Source organism: Leucopleurus acutus (assembly GCF_964270905.1).
Source record: "Leucopleurus acutus genome assembly, chromosome: 15".
NCBI lineage: Eukaryota > Metazoa > Chordata > Mammalia > Artiodactyla > Delphinidae > Leucopleurus > Leucopleurus acutus.
In genome coordinates this window covers 9834834-9853611 of record NC_139157.1, presented here as the reverse complement: position 1 = coordinate 9853611, position 18778 = coordinate 9834834, and the positions used below count along the sequence as shown (strand labels likewise).

The following is an 18778-nucleotide window of genomic DNA, read 5'->3' as shown; positions in this document are numbered from 1 at the left end:
GATTCTGTTTGCTAGTATTTTGTTGAGGATTTTTGCATCTATGTTCATCAGTGATATTGGCCTGTAGTTTTCTTTCTTTGTGACATCCTTGTCTGGTTTTGGTATCAGGGTGATGGTGGCCTCGTAGAATGAGTTTGGGAGTGTTCCTCCCTCTGCTATATGTTGGAAGAGTTTGAGAAGGATAGGTGTTAGCTCTTCTCTAAATGTTTGATAGAATTCGCCTGTGAAGCCATCTGGTCCTGGGCTTTTGTTTGTTGGAAGATTTTTAATCACAGTTTCAATTTCAGTGCTTGTGATTGGTCTGTTCATATTTTCTATTTCTTCCTGATTCAGTCTTGGCAGGTTGTGCCTTTCTAAGAATTTGTCCATTTCTTCCAGGTTGTCCATTTTATTGGCATAGAGTTGCTTGTAGTAATCTCTCATGATCTTTTGTATTTCTGCAGTGTCAGTTGTTACTTCTCCTTTTTCATTTCTAATTCTATTGATTTGGGTCTTCTCCCTTTTTTTCTTGATGAGTCTGGCTAATGGTTTATCAATTTTGTTTATCTTTTCAAAGAACCAGCTATTAGTGTTATTGATCTTTGCTATCGTTTCCTTCATTTCTTTTTCATTTATTTCTGATCTGATTTTTATGATGTCTTTCCTTCTGCTAACTTTGGGGTTTTTTTGTTCTTCTTTCTCTAATTGCTTTAGGTGCAGGGTTAGGTTGTTTATTTGAGATGTTTCCTGTTTCTTAAGGTAGAATTGTATTGCTATAAACTTCCCTCTTAGAACTGCTTTTGCTGCATCCCATAGATCTTGGGTTGTCGTGTCTCCATTGTCATTTGTTTCTAGGTATTTTTTTATTTCCTCTTTGATTTCTTCAGTGATCACTTCGTTATTAAGTAGTGTATTGTTTAGCCTCCATGTGTTTGTATTTTTTACAGATCTTTTCCTGTAATTGATATCTAGTCTCATAGCATTGTGGTCAGAAAAGATACTTGATACAATTTCAATTTTCTTAAATTTACCAAGGCTTGATTTGTGACCCAAGATATGAGCTATCCTGGAGAATGTTCCATGAGCACTAGAGAAAAACGTGTATTCTGTTGTTTTTGGATGGAATGTCCTATAAATATCAATTAAGTCCATCTTGTTTAATGTATCATTTAAAGCTTGTGTTTCCTTATTTATTTTCATTTTGGATGATCTGTCCATGGGTGAAAGTGGGCTGTTAAAGTCCCCTACTATGAATGTGTTACTGTCGATTTCCCCTTTTATGGTTGTCAGTATTTGCCTTATGTATTGAGGTGCACCTATGTTGGGTGCATAAATATTTACAAATGTTATGTCTTCTTCTTGGATCGATCCCTTGATCATTATGTAGTGTCCTTCTTTGTCTCTTCTAATAGTCTTTATTTTAAAGTCTATTTTGTCTGATATGAGAATTACTACTCCAGCTTTCTTTTGGTTTCCATTTGCATGAAATATCTTTTTCCATCCCCTTACTTTCAGTCTGTATGTGTCTCTAGGTCTGAAGTGGGTCTCTTGTAGACAGCAAATATATGGGTCTTGTTTTTGTATCCATTCAGCCAATCTGTGTCTTTTGGTGGGAGCATTTAGTCCATTTACATTTAGGTAATTATCAATATGTATGTTCCTGTTCCCATTTTCTTAATTGTTTTGGGTTCGTTATTGTAGGTCTTTTCCTTCTCTTGTGTTTCTTGCCTAGAGAAGTTCCTTTAGCAGTTGTTGTAGAGCTGGTTTGGTGGTGCTGAACTCTCTCAGCTTTTGCTTGTCTGTAAAGGTTTTAATTTCTCCATCAAATCTGAATGAGATCCTTGCTGGGTAGAGTAATCTTGGTTGAAGATTTTTCTCCTTCATCAATTTAAATATGTCCTGCCAGTCCCTTCTGGCTTGCAGAGTTTCTGCTGAAAGATCAGCTGTTAACCTTATGGGGGTTCCCTTGTGTGTTATTTGTTGTTTTTCCCTTGCGGCTTTTAATATGTTTTCTTTGTATTTAATTTTTGACAGTTTGATTAATATGTGTCTTGGTGTGTTTCTCCTTGGATTTATCCTGTATGGGACTGTCTGTGCTTCCTGGACTTGATTAACTATTTCCTTTCCCATATTAGGGAAGTTTTCAACTATAATCTCTTCAAATATTTTCTCAGTCCCTTCCTTTTTCTCTTCTTCTTCTGGAACCCCTATAATTCAAATGTTGGTGCATTTAATGTTGTCCCAGAGGTCTCCGAGACTGTCCTCAGTTCTTTTCATTCTTTTTTCTTTGTTCTGCTCTGCAGTAGTTATTTCCACTATTTTATCTTCCAGGTCACTTATCTGTTGTTCTGCCTCAGTTATTCTGCTATTGATCCCATCCAGAGTATTTTTCATTTCATTTATTGTGTTGTTCATCATTGTTTGTTTCATCTTTAGTTCTTCTAGGTCCTTGTTAAATGTTTCTTGGATTTTGTCTATTCTATTTCCAAGATTTTGTATCATCTTTACTATCATTATTCTGAATTCTTTTTCAGGTAGACTGCCTATTTCCTCTTCATTTGTTAGGTCTGGTGGGTTTTTATCTTGCTCCTTCATCTGCTGTGTGTTTTTCTGTCTTCTCATTTTGCTTATCTTACTGTGTTTGGGGTCTCCTTTTTGCAGGCTGCAGGTTCATAGTTCCCGTTGTTGTTGGTGTCTGTCCCCAGTGGCTAAGGTTGGTTCAGTGGGTTGTGTAGGCTTCCTGGTGGAGGGGACTAGTGCCTGTGTTCTGGTGGATGAGGCTGGGTCTTGTCTCTGGTGGGCAGGTCCACGTCTGGTGGTGTGTTTTGGGGTGTCTGTGGCCTTATTATGATTTGGGGCAGCCTCTCTGCTAATGGGTGGGGTTGTGTTCCTGTCTTGCTAGTTGTTTGGCATAGGATGTCCAGCACTGTAGCTTGCTGGTCGTTGAGTGAAGCTGGGTGCTGGTGTTGAGATGGAGATTTCTGGGAGATTTTCGCCATTTGATATTCTGTGGAGCTGGGAGGTCTCTTGTGGACCAGTGTCCTGAAGTTGGCTCTCCCACCTCAGAGGCACAGCACTGACTCCTGGGTGCAGCACCAAGAGCCTTTCATCCACATGGCTCAGAAGAAAAGGGAGGAAAAAGTAGAAAGAAAGAATTAGTAGAAGTAGAAAGAAAGAAAAAGGAGGGAGGGAGGAAGGAGGGAAGGAAGGAAAAAAAGAAAGAAGATAAAGTAAAATAAAGTAAGATAAAATATAATAAAGTTATTGAAATAAAAAAATAATTATTAAGAGAAAAAAACAAAAAAAAACGGACGGATAGAATCCTGGGACAAATGGTGGAAGCAAATCTATACAGACAAAATCTCACACAGAAGCATCCACATACACATTCACAAAGAGGAAAAGGGGAAAAAAAATCATAGATCTTGCTCTCGAAGCCCACCTCCTCAATTTGGGATGATTCGTTGTCTATTCAGGTATTCCACAGATGCAGGTACATCAAGTTGATTGTGGAGCTTTAATCCGCTGCTTCTGAGGCTGCTGGGAGAGATTTTCCTTTCTCTTATTTGTTCGCACAGCTCCCGGGGGTTCAGCTTTGGATTTGGCCCCGCCTCTGCGTGTAGGTCGCCGGAGGGCGTCTGTTCTTCGCTCAGACAGGACGGGGTTAAAGGAGCCGCTGATTCCGGGGCTCTGGCTCACTCAGGCCGGGGAGAGGGCGGGGCATGGAGTGCGGGGCGGGCCTGCGGCGGCAGAGGCCTGCGTGACGTTGCACCAGCCTGAGGCCTGACGTGCGTTCTCCCAGGGAAGTTATCCCTGGATCCCTTGACCCTGGCAGTGGCGGGCTGCACAGGTTCCCGGCAGGGCAGGTGTGGAGAGTGACCTGTGCTCGCACACAGGCTTCTTGGGGGCGGCAGCAGCAGCCTTAGCGTCTCCCGCCCGTCTCTGGGGTTCGCGCCTTTAGCCGCGGCTCGCGCCCGTCTCTGGAGCTCCTTTAAGCAGCGCTCTTAATCCCCTCTCCTCGCGCACCAGGAAACAAAGAGGGAAGAAAAAGTCTCTTGCCTCTTCGGCAGCTCCAGACTTTTCCCCGGGCTCCCTCCCGGCTAGCCGTGGCGCACCGACCCCCTGCAGGCTGTGTTCACGCCGTGAACCCCAGTCCTCTCCCTGCGCTCCGACCGAAGCCCGAGCCCCGCCCGCCCCGGCAGGTGAGCAGACAAGCCTCTCGGGCTGGTGAGTGCCGGTCGGCACCGATCCTCTGTGCGGGAATCTCCCCGCTTTGCCCTCCGCACCCGTTGCTGCGCTCTCCTCCGCGGCTCCGAGGCTTTTCCCCTCCGCCACCCGCAGTCTCCGCCCGCGAAGGGTCTTCCTAGTGTGTGGAGACCTTTCCTCCTTCACAGCTCCCTCCCACTGGTGCTGTTCCCGTCCCTATCATTTTGTCTCTGTTTATTCTTTTTTCTTTTGCCCTACCCAGGTACGTGACGGGTTTCTTGCCTTTTGGGAGGTCTGAGGTCTTCTGCCAGCGTTCAGTAGGTGTTCTGTAGGAGGTGTTCTGTAGGAGGTGTTCCACATGTAGATGTATTTCTGGTGTATCTGTGAGGAAGAAGGTGATCTCTGCGTCTTACTCTTCTGCCATCTTCTCGGAAGTCCTGCCCTGCTAATTTCTTATGGGTCCAGGATGCACTGAAAGCAAGGTGATGGAGTTACTGTCGCCAGTTAGTTCGGCAGCCGTACTCCTGAAAATGACACAATCATGTGAGTTATTGTTTGTATGGTTGCCATGGATGTATGGCGTGTACATCCATGGACGTACATGGATAGTGGATGTATGGTTGCCATGCCTACGTAATCCCGTTAGGTCATTAAAGAGCCAGTCTGGGGGCAGAGAAAGGCTGGCTTTCCTCCCCGTGATCCACACACTAGCCAGAAGCCTTTGGCCTCCTGGAATTTTATTTTATTTTATTTTAACATCTTTACTGGAGTATAATTGCTTTACCATGGGACCTTCTGGAATTTTAAGTCAAACTCAAAATCACTTTGCCAAAAAAGTTTGAAACACCACAACTTTCCCTAACAAACCCTTGCACATTCTCAATAGTAGATGGGGAAATGAAACTGTTTACACACTGTGATTTGAAGCCTGTGTTTTTAAACTATAGCTTCCCAGGTTCTGTGTCTATAGCTGGACCTGTCTGGGTGGTCTGGGAGGCCCTGAATTAAGAATAATGACACTGATTTTGTCACATAGGAGCTCCACAGGCTTCAGGCGAGACTGTGCTGTGTGCAGACATCCGTGCTGTGTGCGGACATCCCTGCTGTAACCACATCTAGCCAGGAGGCCTGGAGCAAGAAAGCGGAGCCCTTAGCTCCTGTCCTTTCCTGGGTAGGGAGAGCTTCACCAGCCTTCTTCCCTTTGTAAGCCCGAAAGCTACTGCTCTCGATGAGAAAGTAGCCGTAGCCTGGTGAAAAGACGAACTGTGGAGCCTCTGATGACACCGTGAGTCCTCTTCATGGTCCACACATTCCTACATGGAGTTCTCCTCTCCCCGTCCTTTCTCTCTGGGTTTGAGCTTTTCCTTCCAGTGTCCTTTTGTTATATTCTTCCCCTTTGGTCCCCGTGTCCATTTATTTAAACTCCCTCCTTCTACATTGGTAGATTCATCACTCCGTGCGATTGCTAAGGGCCTTTTCAAGCCCTGGGCGCTGCCGCGGGGTGTCTGGCGGGGGTAGCGCTCTATGAAATCGTCTGGTTTTCCCGTTCCACGGTTGTGAGTGGATGTTATTTCCGAGTCCACTTTTTTCTCTATTTGTCTCCAAGTATTGTGCTTATCTTTGCCCTGTAGTGGTACATTTATTTCTAAATATGTGATTAAGGAACAAATCATAAAAGTAATGGTGTTTATGTTCCTGCCTATAAATGAAGAATACATTTATTTTACAGTGACTCAAATGAAAAGGAAACAGATCATTTTTATTACTGCTCTCACAGTGCTACTCTGTTATTATTTCAGACGTGTGAGTCATTGGCTCAGATTATTTCACTTTATGATCATTTGCCTTAACTATTTATTGTTGAAATGCATTGCAATCAAGACTCTGGCGTTTAAAATAATAGCCGAACTTTGTGATTTCTGAAATACAGAAACCTCCTTCGTTGGAGCATGGCATCGATAAAGCAAGGCCGTGCCCCCTCTATCAATTTAATTGCGTACCTCATTTCTATGTATAAAGAATAGTTATTCTCATCTTTATGCTTTCATATATACAGGACAGAACAAAAATGTCAAACATAGTCATGTTGTAGCCAGAGGTCATGAGCTACAATTAACGGGATGTTTTTTTCTGTGCATATCCATTTGCAGGCAAAATATGAAAAGATGACTCAAATTGTTTTGCTATGGGAAAAGATTCTCTACTTTTGTTGTTGTTGTTATGTAATATTATTACTATTACATGTTTGCTATGTCTTTCTGCTCACCTTCCTACATTTCAAAGGGTCAGTCATGGCCTGTGGGCAGGTAGATTACACATCTGTTATCAACGGCAAAAGATTCTCTACTTTTTGTTCTAAAGGGCACTTGGTCTTAATGTCTCTGCTACATCTTCTTAATGTTGTTTTGTTTTGGTTTGGTTTTCAAGTCAAGTTAATCTTCTCCCAAAGAATGTCCTGTAGAGAAAAAGAGAGACTTAGCTACCCAATAATGAAATCCAGATTTCCTATTTGAAATGTTTAAGATATTAGTTTAGCCCCAGGACTTTCATCCAGGGAATCAATTCTACTGAGACTAAATTCTAACCTGCGAGCCAGTTTCTACATAGAAATACAGAATTAATGAGAGTGCTGATCCTGGAATGTCAGTATCTGATGGTAAAATAATTTTGTCATAAATAATGACATAATACACTAATTGCATAGTCTCAGATAATATAGCACCCAGAAAACGGTTCCACCCTTCATGTATAAACAGCAAAATACAAATAATTATTTTTCCTAAAGTTTTGAGAAGATTACTATTAGAACTGAAAAAATTCCCTCTAATCTTTTGGCAATGCTACATTTTCTAATTATTACCCGGAAGGACCTTTCTTTACCTCTAATGTACAGTGAGATGACAGTCAGTAGTAGGCATTTAATCATCATATATAAAGACAAACACCTCGCTGATGTGTATGATAGGAAGGGGATTACTGTACAGGCTTTCATCACCATAGCATTTGTTGCATCTGGTGCTAAATTAGCTCATTTCTTTTATGTTATGAAAATGCGTGCTTTCAGATTCTTTTTTTTCCTCCTGTCGTTTTACCATTGAGCTTTATGAAGACTAAGGTGCTGGTAGCCTATTATCCGCTCGGCCCTGGCTGGTCTATAGGTCACAGTTCTTCAGACCGAAAGAGGACTTCATTTGGGGTTTATGTCTTTGGCAGCTGCATCATCATCTTGTATCAAATCCAGGCCCTCGGGGGAAGGAGTCTTCCTCATCACAGATGGCACTCAGGATTGGAACGCCCATCCGCAGTTGCTCAGAAACGTGAAGGAGCCGTTTTCAAGTTGTCTGAGCTCGGGCTAGGCATTTTCTTTGTCCCTTGCAGCGCTTCAGCTATTACGTCGTGCCAGTTGCTGGGGGGTGGCTGAGATTTTCCCATCAGTCTCGCCTCCTTACGGAGGTCTCGTTACCGCCGTCATGGGCCGCGTCTGCTCTGTCTTTACCAGCGGGACTGCAGACGCTCTTGGCTTTTTCTGAGCAGCGGTTTGAATGTGTCTGTGCAGCACTGATCTTATCGTTTGCCTGGGGGCCTGAATTCTGCTGCTTTTATAGAGAGCGATGTCCAAGACTTCAATGAGCAACTCAACATTGTCCTTTGAAATACAGAGGCTGGTAGGATGGGTGACTGTCACAGAGCACCTAGTATTGTGCAAAGTTGTACCAACACACGGTGCTTCATCTGCTAGAACTTTAGAGTGTGTGGCACACATTAAACTCAGTGTGTGCAATCCCACCTTTTCTCTGTGGCGGAAGCATCCTGAACGGGGCAGATCCTTAGCACCTGTTTGAAGGACGTTACAAGACCCAGCAAGCTTAGAAGTTAGAGGAGCAAGTTCTAGACTCAGGGTACATTGTCAGTGTTGAGAATATGGCTGATTTGACTTTCCTGCTCTTTTCTGTGTTACTGTAAAATTCAGTGAATAGGTCTCATTCATTCAGTTGCTCAACAAGTACTTGTCAAATAGCTACCCTGTGTGAGGCATTGTGCCCGGTGCTGTGAAGGACACATGCTGACCAGGGCCCAGTCTCACCCTCCAGGACTTCCAGTCCAGTGAGTTTCATGAGGCATGTCCACAAACAGCCACAAGTACCATCAAGAGAAGCAAACAAAAATATTACGGAGGTTGAGGAAAAGAAGCCAGCACTTTAGCTCGGGGGTGGAGCCCAGAAAATCTGTTCACCAAGTCCTTATGCGAACTTGAAAGTTGGGGCAGCTTTAACAAGCTGAGTTAGGGGTGAGGGTGTTCCAGACACCAGGGCTGGGTGGCAGGCGCCTTTCTGGGAAGGCCAGGGGTCAGGGTTGCTGTCCCCGTATGTGTGAAAAGGGGGGTAGAGCAGGACATGAGAAGGGGAGACCGGAGACTAGGCACCGTGGGGTATGGGCACCAGAGAAGGAGCTTGAAGTTGATTTGGCAGGAGAAGGGGAGTCATTGCAGGCTTTGGAACAGAGATGTGTCAGTGTGTTTGGGGTAACCTGAAGTGGGGCAGGCAGAGGGCTGAGATGGATGTTCTGCTGTCCCCCAGGCGAGAAGCAGAGAGCTGAGGAATTCAGGGCAGTACCCCTGAGGTTCATGAGAGGCGGGGAATGGGGCCACAGTGTGGTGGAAGGATGGGCCTCAGGGCGGGAGGAAGGCTGTCTCCTCTCTACCCAAGAAGAGGGAGAGAGGAGAAGGGTACCCCCGGGGCAGCGCCCTTAGGCTTCCAGGGGGCTTCTGAAGGACTCAGACTCCAGCGGGACAGGTTTAAACATCTGGTAGACCCAGAGAACACAAAGCCGCCTTGTAACAGAGCTTCCAAATCAGCGCCTTGCAAATCCCAGCCCCCTTCCTACCCCCATGTCCTTCCTTCTCCAGCCACAGAGGGGCCAGAAACGGCACTTGGCCAGCTGGGGAGGGGGAGGAGGTTTAACACAAAACCAAGTTAGAAATTTCCACTGGTAATTAGGATTGTTACACTTTGAAATGGTTAATGAGACTGTCTGTCACTTAAAGTGACTGAAGGACTTTCTGTTACCTTCATCTCATGACCAGAAAAGTCAGAATCCATCTGAGTTTTTCACAGGGTGGTAGGCATTTACCCATCCACTAGATTCTTCGTTTTCCTCCTTTCCCGGACTAGGGCTGAATAAATGAATTGACACTCAAGTGCAAACAACTTAAATCACAGGGTCTTGTCTCCTCCATGAGAATGTGCCAGGGGACAGAAGAGTTAAAGACGTTGATCTCTAATCCTGAATATCAGATATTGGCAAGGGCAGCAGACATCCTAGGCGGGAGGTGGGGAGAGGCGGGTGGAAGCGGTGGGAGTCCTCCAGAGCCATCAGCCTGGAGCAGTGGGTAGCTTTACATACAGTGCACTTGGGACAACAAGAAACCGTTTAGGACATGGCTTACTCATTAACAACATCTTGCTGTGAGCAGGCAAACTCTTGAGGTCAACCAAGTTACATTTCAGAACCAAAAGGGAAAAACAAATACACCATAACCTAAGATCTACTAAATCAGCTCCACAGGAGGGTTCCAACAGCACTGAAGAATCCATCTCTGGAGAAGCCAAATGGAGCTAAATAAATTCCACCCCTAAACACCCAAGGTGGATCACATCCTACTGGCTGGTCTCTCCAGGTAATATTGTCCAGCTGTGACCTGGGTGCAGCTGCCTAACAACTGTTCCAGTTGTTTCTTATTGAAACTCATTAATAATGAGAAAGAGGAAAAAGTTGGCCTGTTGTATTCTCTGCCTTTGTTCAAACAGGCATTCTTCTGTTGAATTATGAATTTCAGTTCTGGAAAAATTCTCCTCTACACAATTGATCATTTTCCTAACCATTTTGTTAAAAAAAGAGGTCCACCTAGAGTAGATTCTTTTGGACTAAAACAAAATTTTAAGGCTAATCTATATAAATTGAAGTTTATTAGTATCAGGGTCAATTTTGTACCTTTAATATGGACTGTGTTTATTTCTGATTGTGGTACACTAGCACACTTTCAAGGCTTCATACAATTTCAGGTTGCTTTTTATATGACAATAAGAGTAACAAAGATAATGTCAGTCATATTTTATGACACAAATACTTTCTAATGTTCTTTGGAGTTTGAGTTCCTTGATATTAACTTGATTGATATCACAGTCAGAGATTTAATCAATAGACTTGCAGCAACTGATAATTTATCTCCAGCTCTTCATAAAAGCTCCACCTCACAGTCCAAACATGCTCCATTTAACGTAATAGACACGCCTTGGAAAGGTATCTGTTTTTGTAGCCCCTGGCACTGCACTGTACCCTAGAGCTGGGATGCAGCCATGTGAACATTTCAGGGCAGTATTAAATGGGATTTTGATTGTCACTTTATACTGAATCTTTAAAGGGAAGATGGTCATTTCCTGACAAGACTTTTATTCTCTACATGTGTCAAGTTGAAATGCTAGTTCTGTGTTAGGCTGTAGGGCTGGCCCACCTGTTTGACTCTGTATTTATTTCCCAATAAAAGAAGGGCTCCCAAAGGCAAAGCAAAAACGAAAACAGGAGGCACCCCAAGCAGCACCATCTTTTAAATGTTTTCTTTCTAATTTTCAGAACTAGTGGATCTCTGTTGCAGGAAAGTGTTTCATTTGAAGCTTTTCAGTACCTAAAATTATAAAATCAAATTTTTAAGAAAACTGGAAACCCACTGAAGAGTTTAGTTATGTTAGTGTTTGTCTGAAAACACTCTAGGAAAAGCAGTGACTCTTTTTTACGCAACAAAATCCATTGGATTAAAAAAGTCCTTTCCATAGTTAAAGTGAATGCTTTCACAAAGGGTATTTCTTCAGCCTAGACACTCTTGTATTCCTTTTTTCCACAGCAATCTCTGTATATCTTCTTGTCCTCGTTGCCGAATTCACTTTTCTATGAGAATCTCTGACGATGTTCAAAAAGGCTCTAAGTGCCTGGGAGTTTGGGCGGGGACGTTGATGCAGGACAGACAACTAATAGTTTTTTATGGTTTCCCATGAATCCTGTGAAGAGAAGTCACAACAGGCAATCCAGCCCAAGTGTGATCTGATACTTTCTGTCGTTCATTCTGTTCTGTTTCTGCAGGGGAGCTGGTGTGGGAAAGATGAAACAAGTTAGAAATGTCACATATTTTGTGTCTCTAAATCAGGTGATTCTCTTGGAGACCGCAGTCCACTTGTCTGGTGGGCAATCTTACCTAGTCATGTTTGGGGTTGCTCTTCCATCTTCTTAAAGTGGCTGGAAAGTCTCTGGTTTCTGCAGAGCAGGGGATTCAGGACAGGCCCTTGGTCTTTAGTTCACAGTAACCACTCCACATAGACCTGAGTCACCAGCCGCTGGAAAACTAGATGCTCTAACTTGCCTGATGTTGGTCTCAGCAAAGGGGACCATGGCCTGTGGTCCCCGACGCCTGGATGCTTGCCAGCGTCCCCTTGCCATCCCATCGGAGACCTTGCCACCTCCCTGCAAGTACTGCACAGGAGTGGGGTGCTGTCCCCAACACCCCAGGAATGAGCCCCCTGGCTCACCTCTTGAGCAAAGCTTTCCAACCCTTTTTTCTCCAGCTCCCTCTCTTTGTGTGGTCTTGAGTATCTGGAAGAGTATCCCCTGGTGAGGCAGACCATCTGGGAGGTGCTTTCCACTCTGGATGTGACAATTCCATGATTCTGTGTGGTGTTCCTCAAAGCCCATGAGGTTACTGAATGTGATGACAATACACTGACCATAGTCATTGCCGGGCCATCCTTCACCCAGCTCCAGGCACCAAGCTACTTTTCACTCTGCCTCTCACCGCCTCTGCAGAGTCAGGGAGCAATGACAGTGGACCAGGGTGGTGCTTAAGCCTGGTTCCTGGATCCCTGGAGCCAGCTGGCATAGATGTCAGTCTGTCCCAAGGGCATCTCTCCCTGACTCATCACAGCCCCTGCTGCGTGTAAGTTCATTCACTGCAGGACAGTGAAGGGGTTTCACAGAATCGAGATGCGCCGTGTTCATCCATTGGTAGCTCAAATGCCTTCTTGAAGAGCATGAGACTATTATATTCCAGCTGCCTAAATCCTTCTAATCCTCTTCGGAAACGGCCTGCAAGTACATTTCCATAGCTCATTAACCTCTTTTGCATAGATTAGCTCCAAAATATTGAAAAAGTGATTTCTTGCCTTTTGAGGTGGCTTGTGGTTCTCTGCGTTCCGTGCCCTGAGTTGTCTGACCCAGGGAGGAAAGGCCGGGTATGATGGAGACAGTTCCAAGCTGGTGTCGTCCTATATTATGCAATTCCAGAGATGGGTGGAGAGTCACATAAATCATGTGCTCTGTTTACAGGACAAAGGGTGCAAGCTCTATGCATCTTACATGGATTGTACAAGCAGGATTATTTTAATTTTTCTGCCGATGTCTTTCCTGAGTACCACGGTGGGAGCAGAAGATTATTGTAGCTGAGAAGGGGGGTTAAATTGTCCACAAGAGAGAATTGCAGACCTCCCCAAATGTAAATGCTTAAAACATAGATGAATTTTTAATGGAAATCAATTTTGCTTCTCCAAAAAAGCCGTTAGTTTCTTGGAAAATACGGAGTGGTCACTGTTGATTACTGACATTGTATTTCCTTTCTTTCTCCCCTCCCCCCCGCCTTCCCAACCTGCTGGCAGCTGTCCATATCTAGCAGTGAAAATCACCCCTGCTATCCCCGTGGCCGGTGGCATTCTGTTCTTCTTTGTGATGGGGACCCTGCTGCGCACCAGCTTCAGCGACCCTGGCGTCCTTCCGCGAGCCACACCTGATGAAGCCGCCGACCTGGAAAGGCAAATAGGTAACCCTGAAGGTCCGCCCTTAGCCTCTGGTCACTGCCCACCTGTGCTCAGCCCCAGTGCGGGAGGACAAACGAGGAGCCCGTGCAGGAGGGGCTGGGCGCTGGACAGTGCCAAGTCCCCGGGGAGGAGTCCCGAAGTTTTCATTCACTTGGCCTGAGGATGACCCGAGTAGGAGGTGGGATGGAAAGTGGTCGGAGGTAAGGCTGAGGGACCGGTGCACTGGAGGCACGCTGGCGGTGCCGCCAGGCAGGCCGCTGCCAGCGAGCTCTTTGAAACCCGAGCGTCCGAGTCCCCTCCGAGAAGGAGCCTCTGTTGTGAAAGCTGTAGTTCCTGGTGGCTGCTCTTCATTCCCTTTTATTATCATCATAGCTGAACTCTGGTTTCCATGATGTAAACCTGGAAACGTTACATCTTAGACTGCTGTCCTATTTATCCAGCCTAGGATCCAGCATTTCCTTTATTAAGGCATAACAAAGGTGTATATTTCTGGTATATATTGAGATGAGTGGCTTTATTTTTCCTTAGATATTGGAAATCCTAGGATTAAAAATTCCCAGCAGTCCATTTTAAAGATATTAAAACCAATCCTAATCCCTCATACAAAGAACCCTTAAAGTCCTTTTTTTAATTAAAAAGAGAGCTTCCTCTTAAAAGTTTGCCTTTGTGAATGTGTAGCTTTGCTGTGGTACAGTGATAATTTGACAAGCGTGGCAGGGGGCTGTGATGCCTCAGTGTGAGCATAAAGTTTAGGCATGAAAAATCATTTGACAGAAATAGTTCTCTCCCAGTGGGCTTCCGTTCACAGCCCACTCAGATGAAGGACCCCCACTTTCCACAGTGTAAAGAGGCACAAGTGTGGGTCTTGATAGGTACCATCTGCTCTGGTCCACCTCCCCAAGTGCTGAAGCACAGACATGTCCTTCTCTGAGCATCTGCTTCCATCCTTCATCCCTGTCACCTGGGAGGGAAGCAGTAAAGGAGTTGATTATGGGAGTGTATGTGAGTTGTCTGCTGGGCTGCAGCCTCCTTGTGTCCTGAGGTAGGGAAGTGGGGAGACAGTCTCTTTCTTTGACACCACCTATTGAGATTTGAACACAGGGTATTATTTCATAATCTAAAGCCTACATTTATAGCTTGTTAATAATCTGTAAAGGCCATCCATGACGGTCATTGAATTTGATCACATCCCAGCAAGTTTGTGAGGAAGACTTTATTATGACACCCATTTTACAAATAAGAAAACGAAGCCCCCAAGTGGTTAAATGGGAGAAAGTGGCAGAGCCAGAGCCTTCAACCCAGGTCTCCTGGGTCTCATCCGTTGTTCTTTAGGGATGTTCTTGCTCTTGAAGGCCCAGTTTCCTTCAAGGAATAGAACGGGGCCTCTAGAAACTGCGTAGTCTATGCCCATGTCAAACTGGCACAAGCTCGAAACTCCTACTCAAGCAGTGTGCAGACAGCCCAGCTCCCCACACTGGCCGTTAAGCATTTTCCTGCTGTGATCTTATTTTCCCTCCCACCTCCCTGTTAGTGCTAGGAGCATCTGCAGAATCAGCAAGGTCAGGAACTGGGGGTTTTTTTGCCTTCCTTACAAAGTGGATAATAAAGAGTGCCATTGGAATTCTCTATTATGAATGCAGATTCTAAGAGGCACAGACTTTCCATCATTAACACCGAGGAAGTTGAATGATTCACTGAAGTGCAATTTTTTGTTGTTTTGTTTAGTTTTTTTTTTCTTAAAGTTGATAATCTCAGAGCAGTATTTTTCAACATAAGCAATTTTTAAAAACCAGCTCTGCCCCCATGTCTCCGCCCCCCAGAGACACAGATTCTGTGAGAGAACTAGATGGGGTAAAGGATAAAACCAAATTTTGTTTCCCGTGAAGGAGAGAAAAGGGACTATAGAGACAGGGCTTTGGCATGGCAGAAATTAGTAGCCTGGCACATCCCTCCCTGAAAGGCAATGATGAGCCTAGACAAAATAGTCAGAAACAATCATTTCATGACTCTGGAATTTGAGGAGTGGTTATTCATGAAAAACTGACGAACTCTGGGTAAGAACAGTGGGAGTCTGTGGCATTCTGTCCTGGGGCTGCTCTAATTGCTAACCTGCGTTCAGAGGTGAGGAAGTTCTACCTGGACATGACAAGCCCTGAAAACCAGCAGCATCTCTGTCTGAGGGGCTGACTTGATTTGGAGTGGAGCATGGAAAAAACCAGAAACTGAAACTTTCACCTTAAGAAACTGGACAAAGAAGAGCAAACTGAACTCAAACAAGTAGGAGTAAGGAAGTCTTAAAGATGACAGTGGAAATCAATGAAACAGAATACGGAAAACAACAGAGAATATCAGTGAGCCCAAAAGTTAGTCCTTAGAGAAGGTCAACAAAATTGACAAACCTGTGACTATACTCCCCTGACCTTCCACTCCAAAACAAGACAGAGAAAAAGAGAGAAGATGTGAATTACCGAAATCAGGAATGAAAGCAGGGGCATCACCATAGGATTTTAACTTTATGCTACAAATGAGACCACTTAGACAAATGAACAAATTCTTAGAAAGCCACAATTACCAAAAAGAACGACTCAGGAAGAAATAAAAAATCTGAAAAAACACATAGCAAGTAAAGAAACTGGTCGTCCATATTAGAAAGATGAATTTGAACCCTTACCTCACACCATACATAAATTTTAAATGAATCATAGACCTACATATAAGAGCGAAAATGATAAAACTTCTGAAGGAAACATAGAGAAAATTTTCATGACCTTGTGTTAGGCAGAGTTCTTAGATATGACACCAAAAACGTGATCTGTAAAAGAAAAAGATGATAAATTGAATTTCATCAAATTAAAAACTTTTGTGCTTCAAAAGATACCATTTAAGAAAATGAAAAGACAAACCACAGACTGGGAGAAAATATTCACAAATCGAACATCTGATAAAACATTTCGTACTTGTATCTAGAACATATTAAGATCTCTTACAAGTCAATAATAAGACAAACAACCCAATTAAAAGATGGGTAAAGAATTGAACATTTTTTTCAAAGCATATATATGAATGGCCAATAAGCACATGAAAAGATGCTCAACATCATTAGTTGTTAGGGAAATGCAAATCAAAACCATAGTGCAGTACCACTTGACACCCACTAAAATGGCTCCAACCAGAAAGACGGACGGTGTTGATGAGGATGTGGACAAATTGGAACCCTCATGCGTTACAGGTGGGAACGTAAAATGGTGCAGCCACTTTGGAAAACTCTTCTCAAAAGTCCTCAAGAAGTTAAAGTTACCATATGACCCAGCAATTCTACGCCTCCGTATATATCCAAGAGAAATGAAAATACACGTGCTTGTATGTGCATTATACCTAATAACCAAAAACAGGAAACAGCCCAAATGTCCATCGGTGGGTGAACTGATGTACAGTATGTGGTCAGTCCACACAATGGAATACTGTTAAGCAGTAACATGGAGCAAAGTGTTGACACAGGTTGAAAGAAGCCAAATCAGAAGACTAAATACTGTGTGGGTCCATTTATATGAAATGTCCAGAAAGGGCAAACTTTCAGAAAAGAGAGCATATCAGGGATTGCCCAGGCTGGGGCTAGGACTGAGGGCTGACCACACATGGATGTGAGAGAACTTGTTGGAGGGATGAAAATGGTGTAAAATGCATTGTGGTGATGGTTGCATAAGCTAATACATTTACTAAAATCATTGTATTGTGCACTTACAATGGATAACTGTTATGTAATGTAATTTATACCACAATAAAGCTGTCAAAAATAAAAAGGAGGAAAAGAGGAAAGGAGAGAGGAGAAGGAAGAAGGCTCTCCTGTCCTCTGGTTGTGGGACTTTAGGCTAGTTGTGCACTTTCTAAACCTCCTCCCACCATGTTCTTAACTTCAACATGGGAATAAGGACCCAGAGCCTGTGAGGTTCTTGTCAGGATTAGCTCAGTAAATCGTAGAAATTTTTGAGAAAAATTCTCCTCTTTTCCCACTTGGTTCTCTCTTCACCTTCTATAAACACAGATTCTCATTAAAAAGCGACCCGGTTTGTGATGGAAATAAACAGCAGAGCTGGTCTAATGCTTTATAAGGAGTTCTCCCGTATATCACTTGGCTGTGGAAAATAAGATGATGTTTCAATGAAATCCTACCACATTTATTTCGTGCTCTCTAAAGAAGGAAAAATGAAAAATGCGATTTGGAAACTTTTTATTATTAGGGCTATTGATTCCAATTATCCATTGTATTTCTCTGCGTGTAGAAGCCCAAAACAGCCACTTGAAACCTCCATCTGAGGAGCTGATTGAAGATTTGCCAAGCATCTGACCAGCTACCCCGTCTTCAGATTTCTGGAGAGGAGTGGGTGGCGAAGAGGAGGCTGTGTGTCTCAGAGTCTGTTCCAAGTCTCTGGAAACGCCTTACACTTCTTTCTTCTGAAAGAGCCTTCCCAATAACTCATGTTGCAGCTAAAAAGACAGCCAAGAATGCCAACAGGAGTCCAGGGAGGTCCTGCTGGGGTCATTGGAGTCCTGCTTGGAAACTTTTTAGTTTTGGAAACTCAGTTCTTTCAGTTCACTCGGGGACGATCAGATACTAAGCAACTGATTTGGGCTTAGAAAAAATTACGATACCACATTCACGGGCTCCAAGCATTTCATTTCAATTAGGGATAGACCTTTCCAGGGATCAAAATAGGGGAAAGAGGCGGGTCTCCCTCCTTCCTTCTGTTCCGTGTGCATCTCTTCCCATCCTGAGGTTGCCAAGACAGGGGCGGCAACTGTGAGCTGAAATATGCACTCCGCCTGTTGGGCTCTAAAAGCAAGGCTAGTTATTTAGGAAGCTCTCTCCCCGTGTCACGGTAACCCCGACCCCAAGTAAGTGATCTAATGGCTGCTTGGTGAGGATGGAATCAGATTAAAGGAAGCCAGGTGGCCTTTAAAAAATTCACCTGTGCTGTGGCAGAATCTGAAGAATTATTGTCTCCACTCTGAACCTTTTACTGGCCGGCTAGAGTACCACTCTGCTGGACAGTGCCCATGTTTGCGCCTCCCTTCCCTCTGTTCTGACCCCCTCTCCCCTCCCTCCTCTTCCTCTTCTCCCCCTTCTCCGCTGCCTTCTCTCCTCTCCTCTCCTCCCTCCTCTCCCTCCTCCTTTCTTCTTCTTTCTCTCTCTCTCCCATACTCTTTTGGTCAAATTCTCATCATCCAAGAATTTTCCTGGTAGTACCCAGAAACAGTCACCATTTCTAACACTGGAGTTTATCTTTCATTGCCTCTTAAAGCCGTCCTTGGGCTGGGTATCCTCTAGAGGAGCCGTCTAGGAAGCAGGCAGTCAGCTTCCTGCCTCCACGGAGGCACTGGCCTTGTCAGCAGCTCAGGTCTACACTGTCCCAGAGAGTGCAATTCCTGCAAGGGCTCTGGAAACAGGGTGTGTTCACCACCCATCTGACTTGTTAGTTTTCTCCCCAAAGACATCTGAATTCTATGTTTAAGAGTAGAAACATTTTCATTGGAATTTTAATAACACTGATGGAGTTTTGTTGAAGAAAATGCTTTCTGAGGAGAACATTCTTAAGCGAATTTAAGACCTTAATTTTCTCTATTGTAAAGCTACACTATTTCCAATATTTTCTCATTGCCATTTTTATTGTACCAAAATTATTTTTATTGGAGTGATTTCTTTTCTGTGTAAAATTTATAACTAAGATTTTTTTTGATTT

General features: G+C 44.0%; 1 protein-coding gene across 2 annotated transcripts in view; it reads left to right on the top strand.

Moving 5' to 3' along the window:
* Positions 1-18778, top strand: part of ZDHHC14 (zDHHC palmitoyltransferase 14) — a 276048-nt gene that overhangs the window by 158999 nt on the left and 98271 nt on the right. For both annotated transcript variants that reach the window (XM_082855817.1, XM_082855816.1), the window contains exon 2: positions 12882-13042. In XM_082855817.1, coding sequence (XP_082711943.1) covers positions 12882-13042 — 161 coding nt within the window. The remainder of the gene's footprint in view (positions 1-12881; positions 13043-18778) is intronic.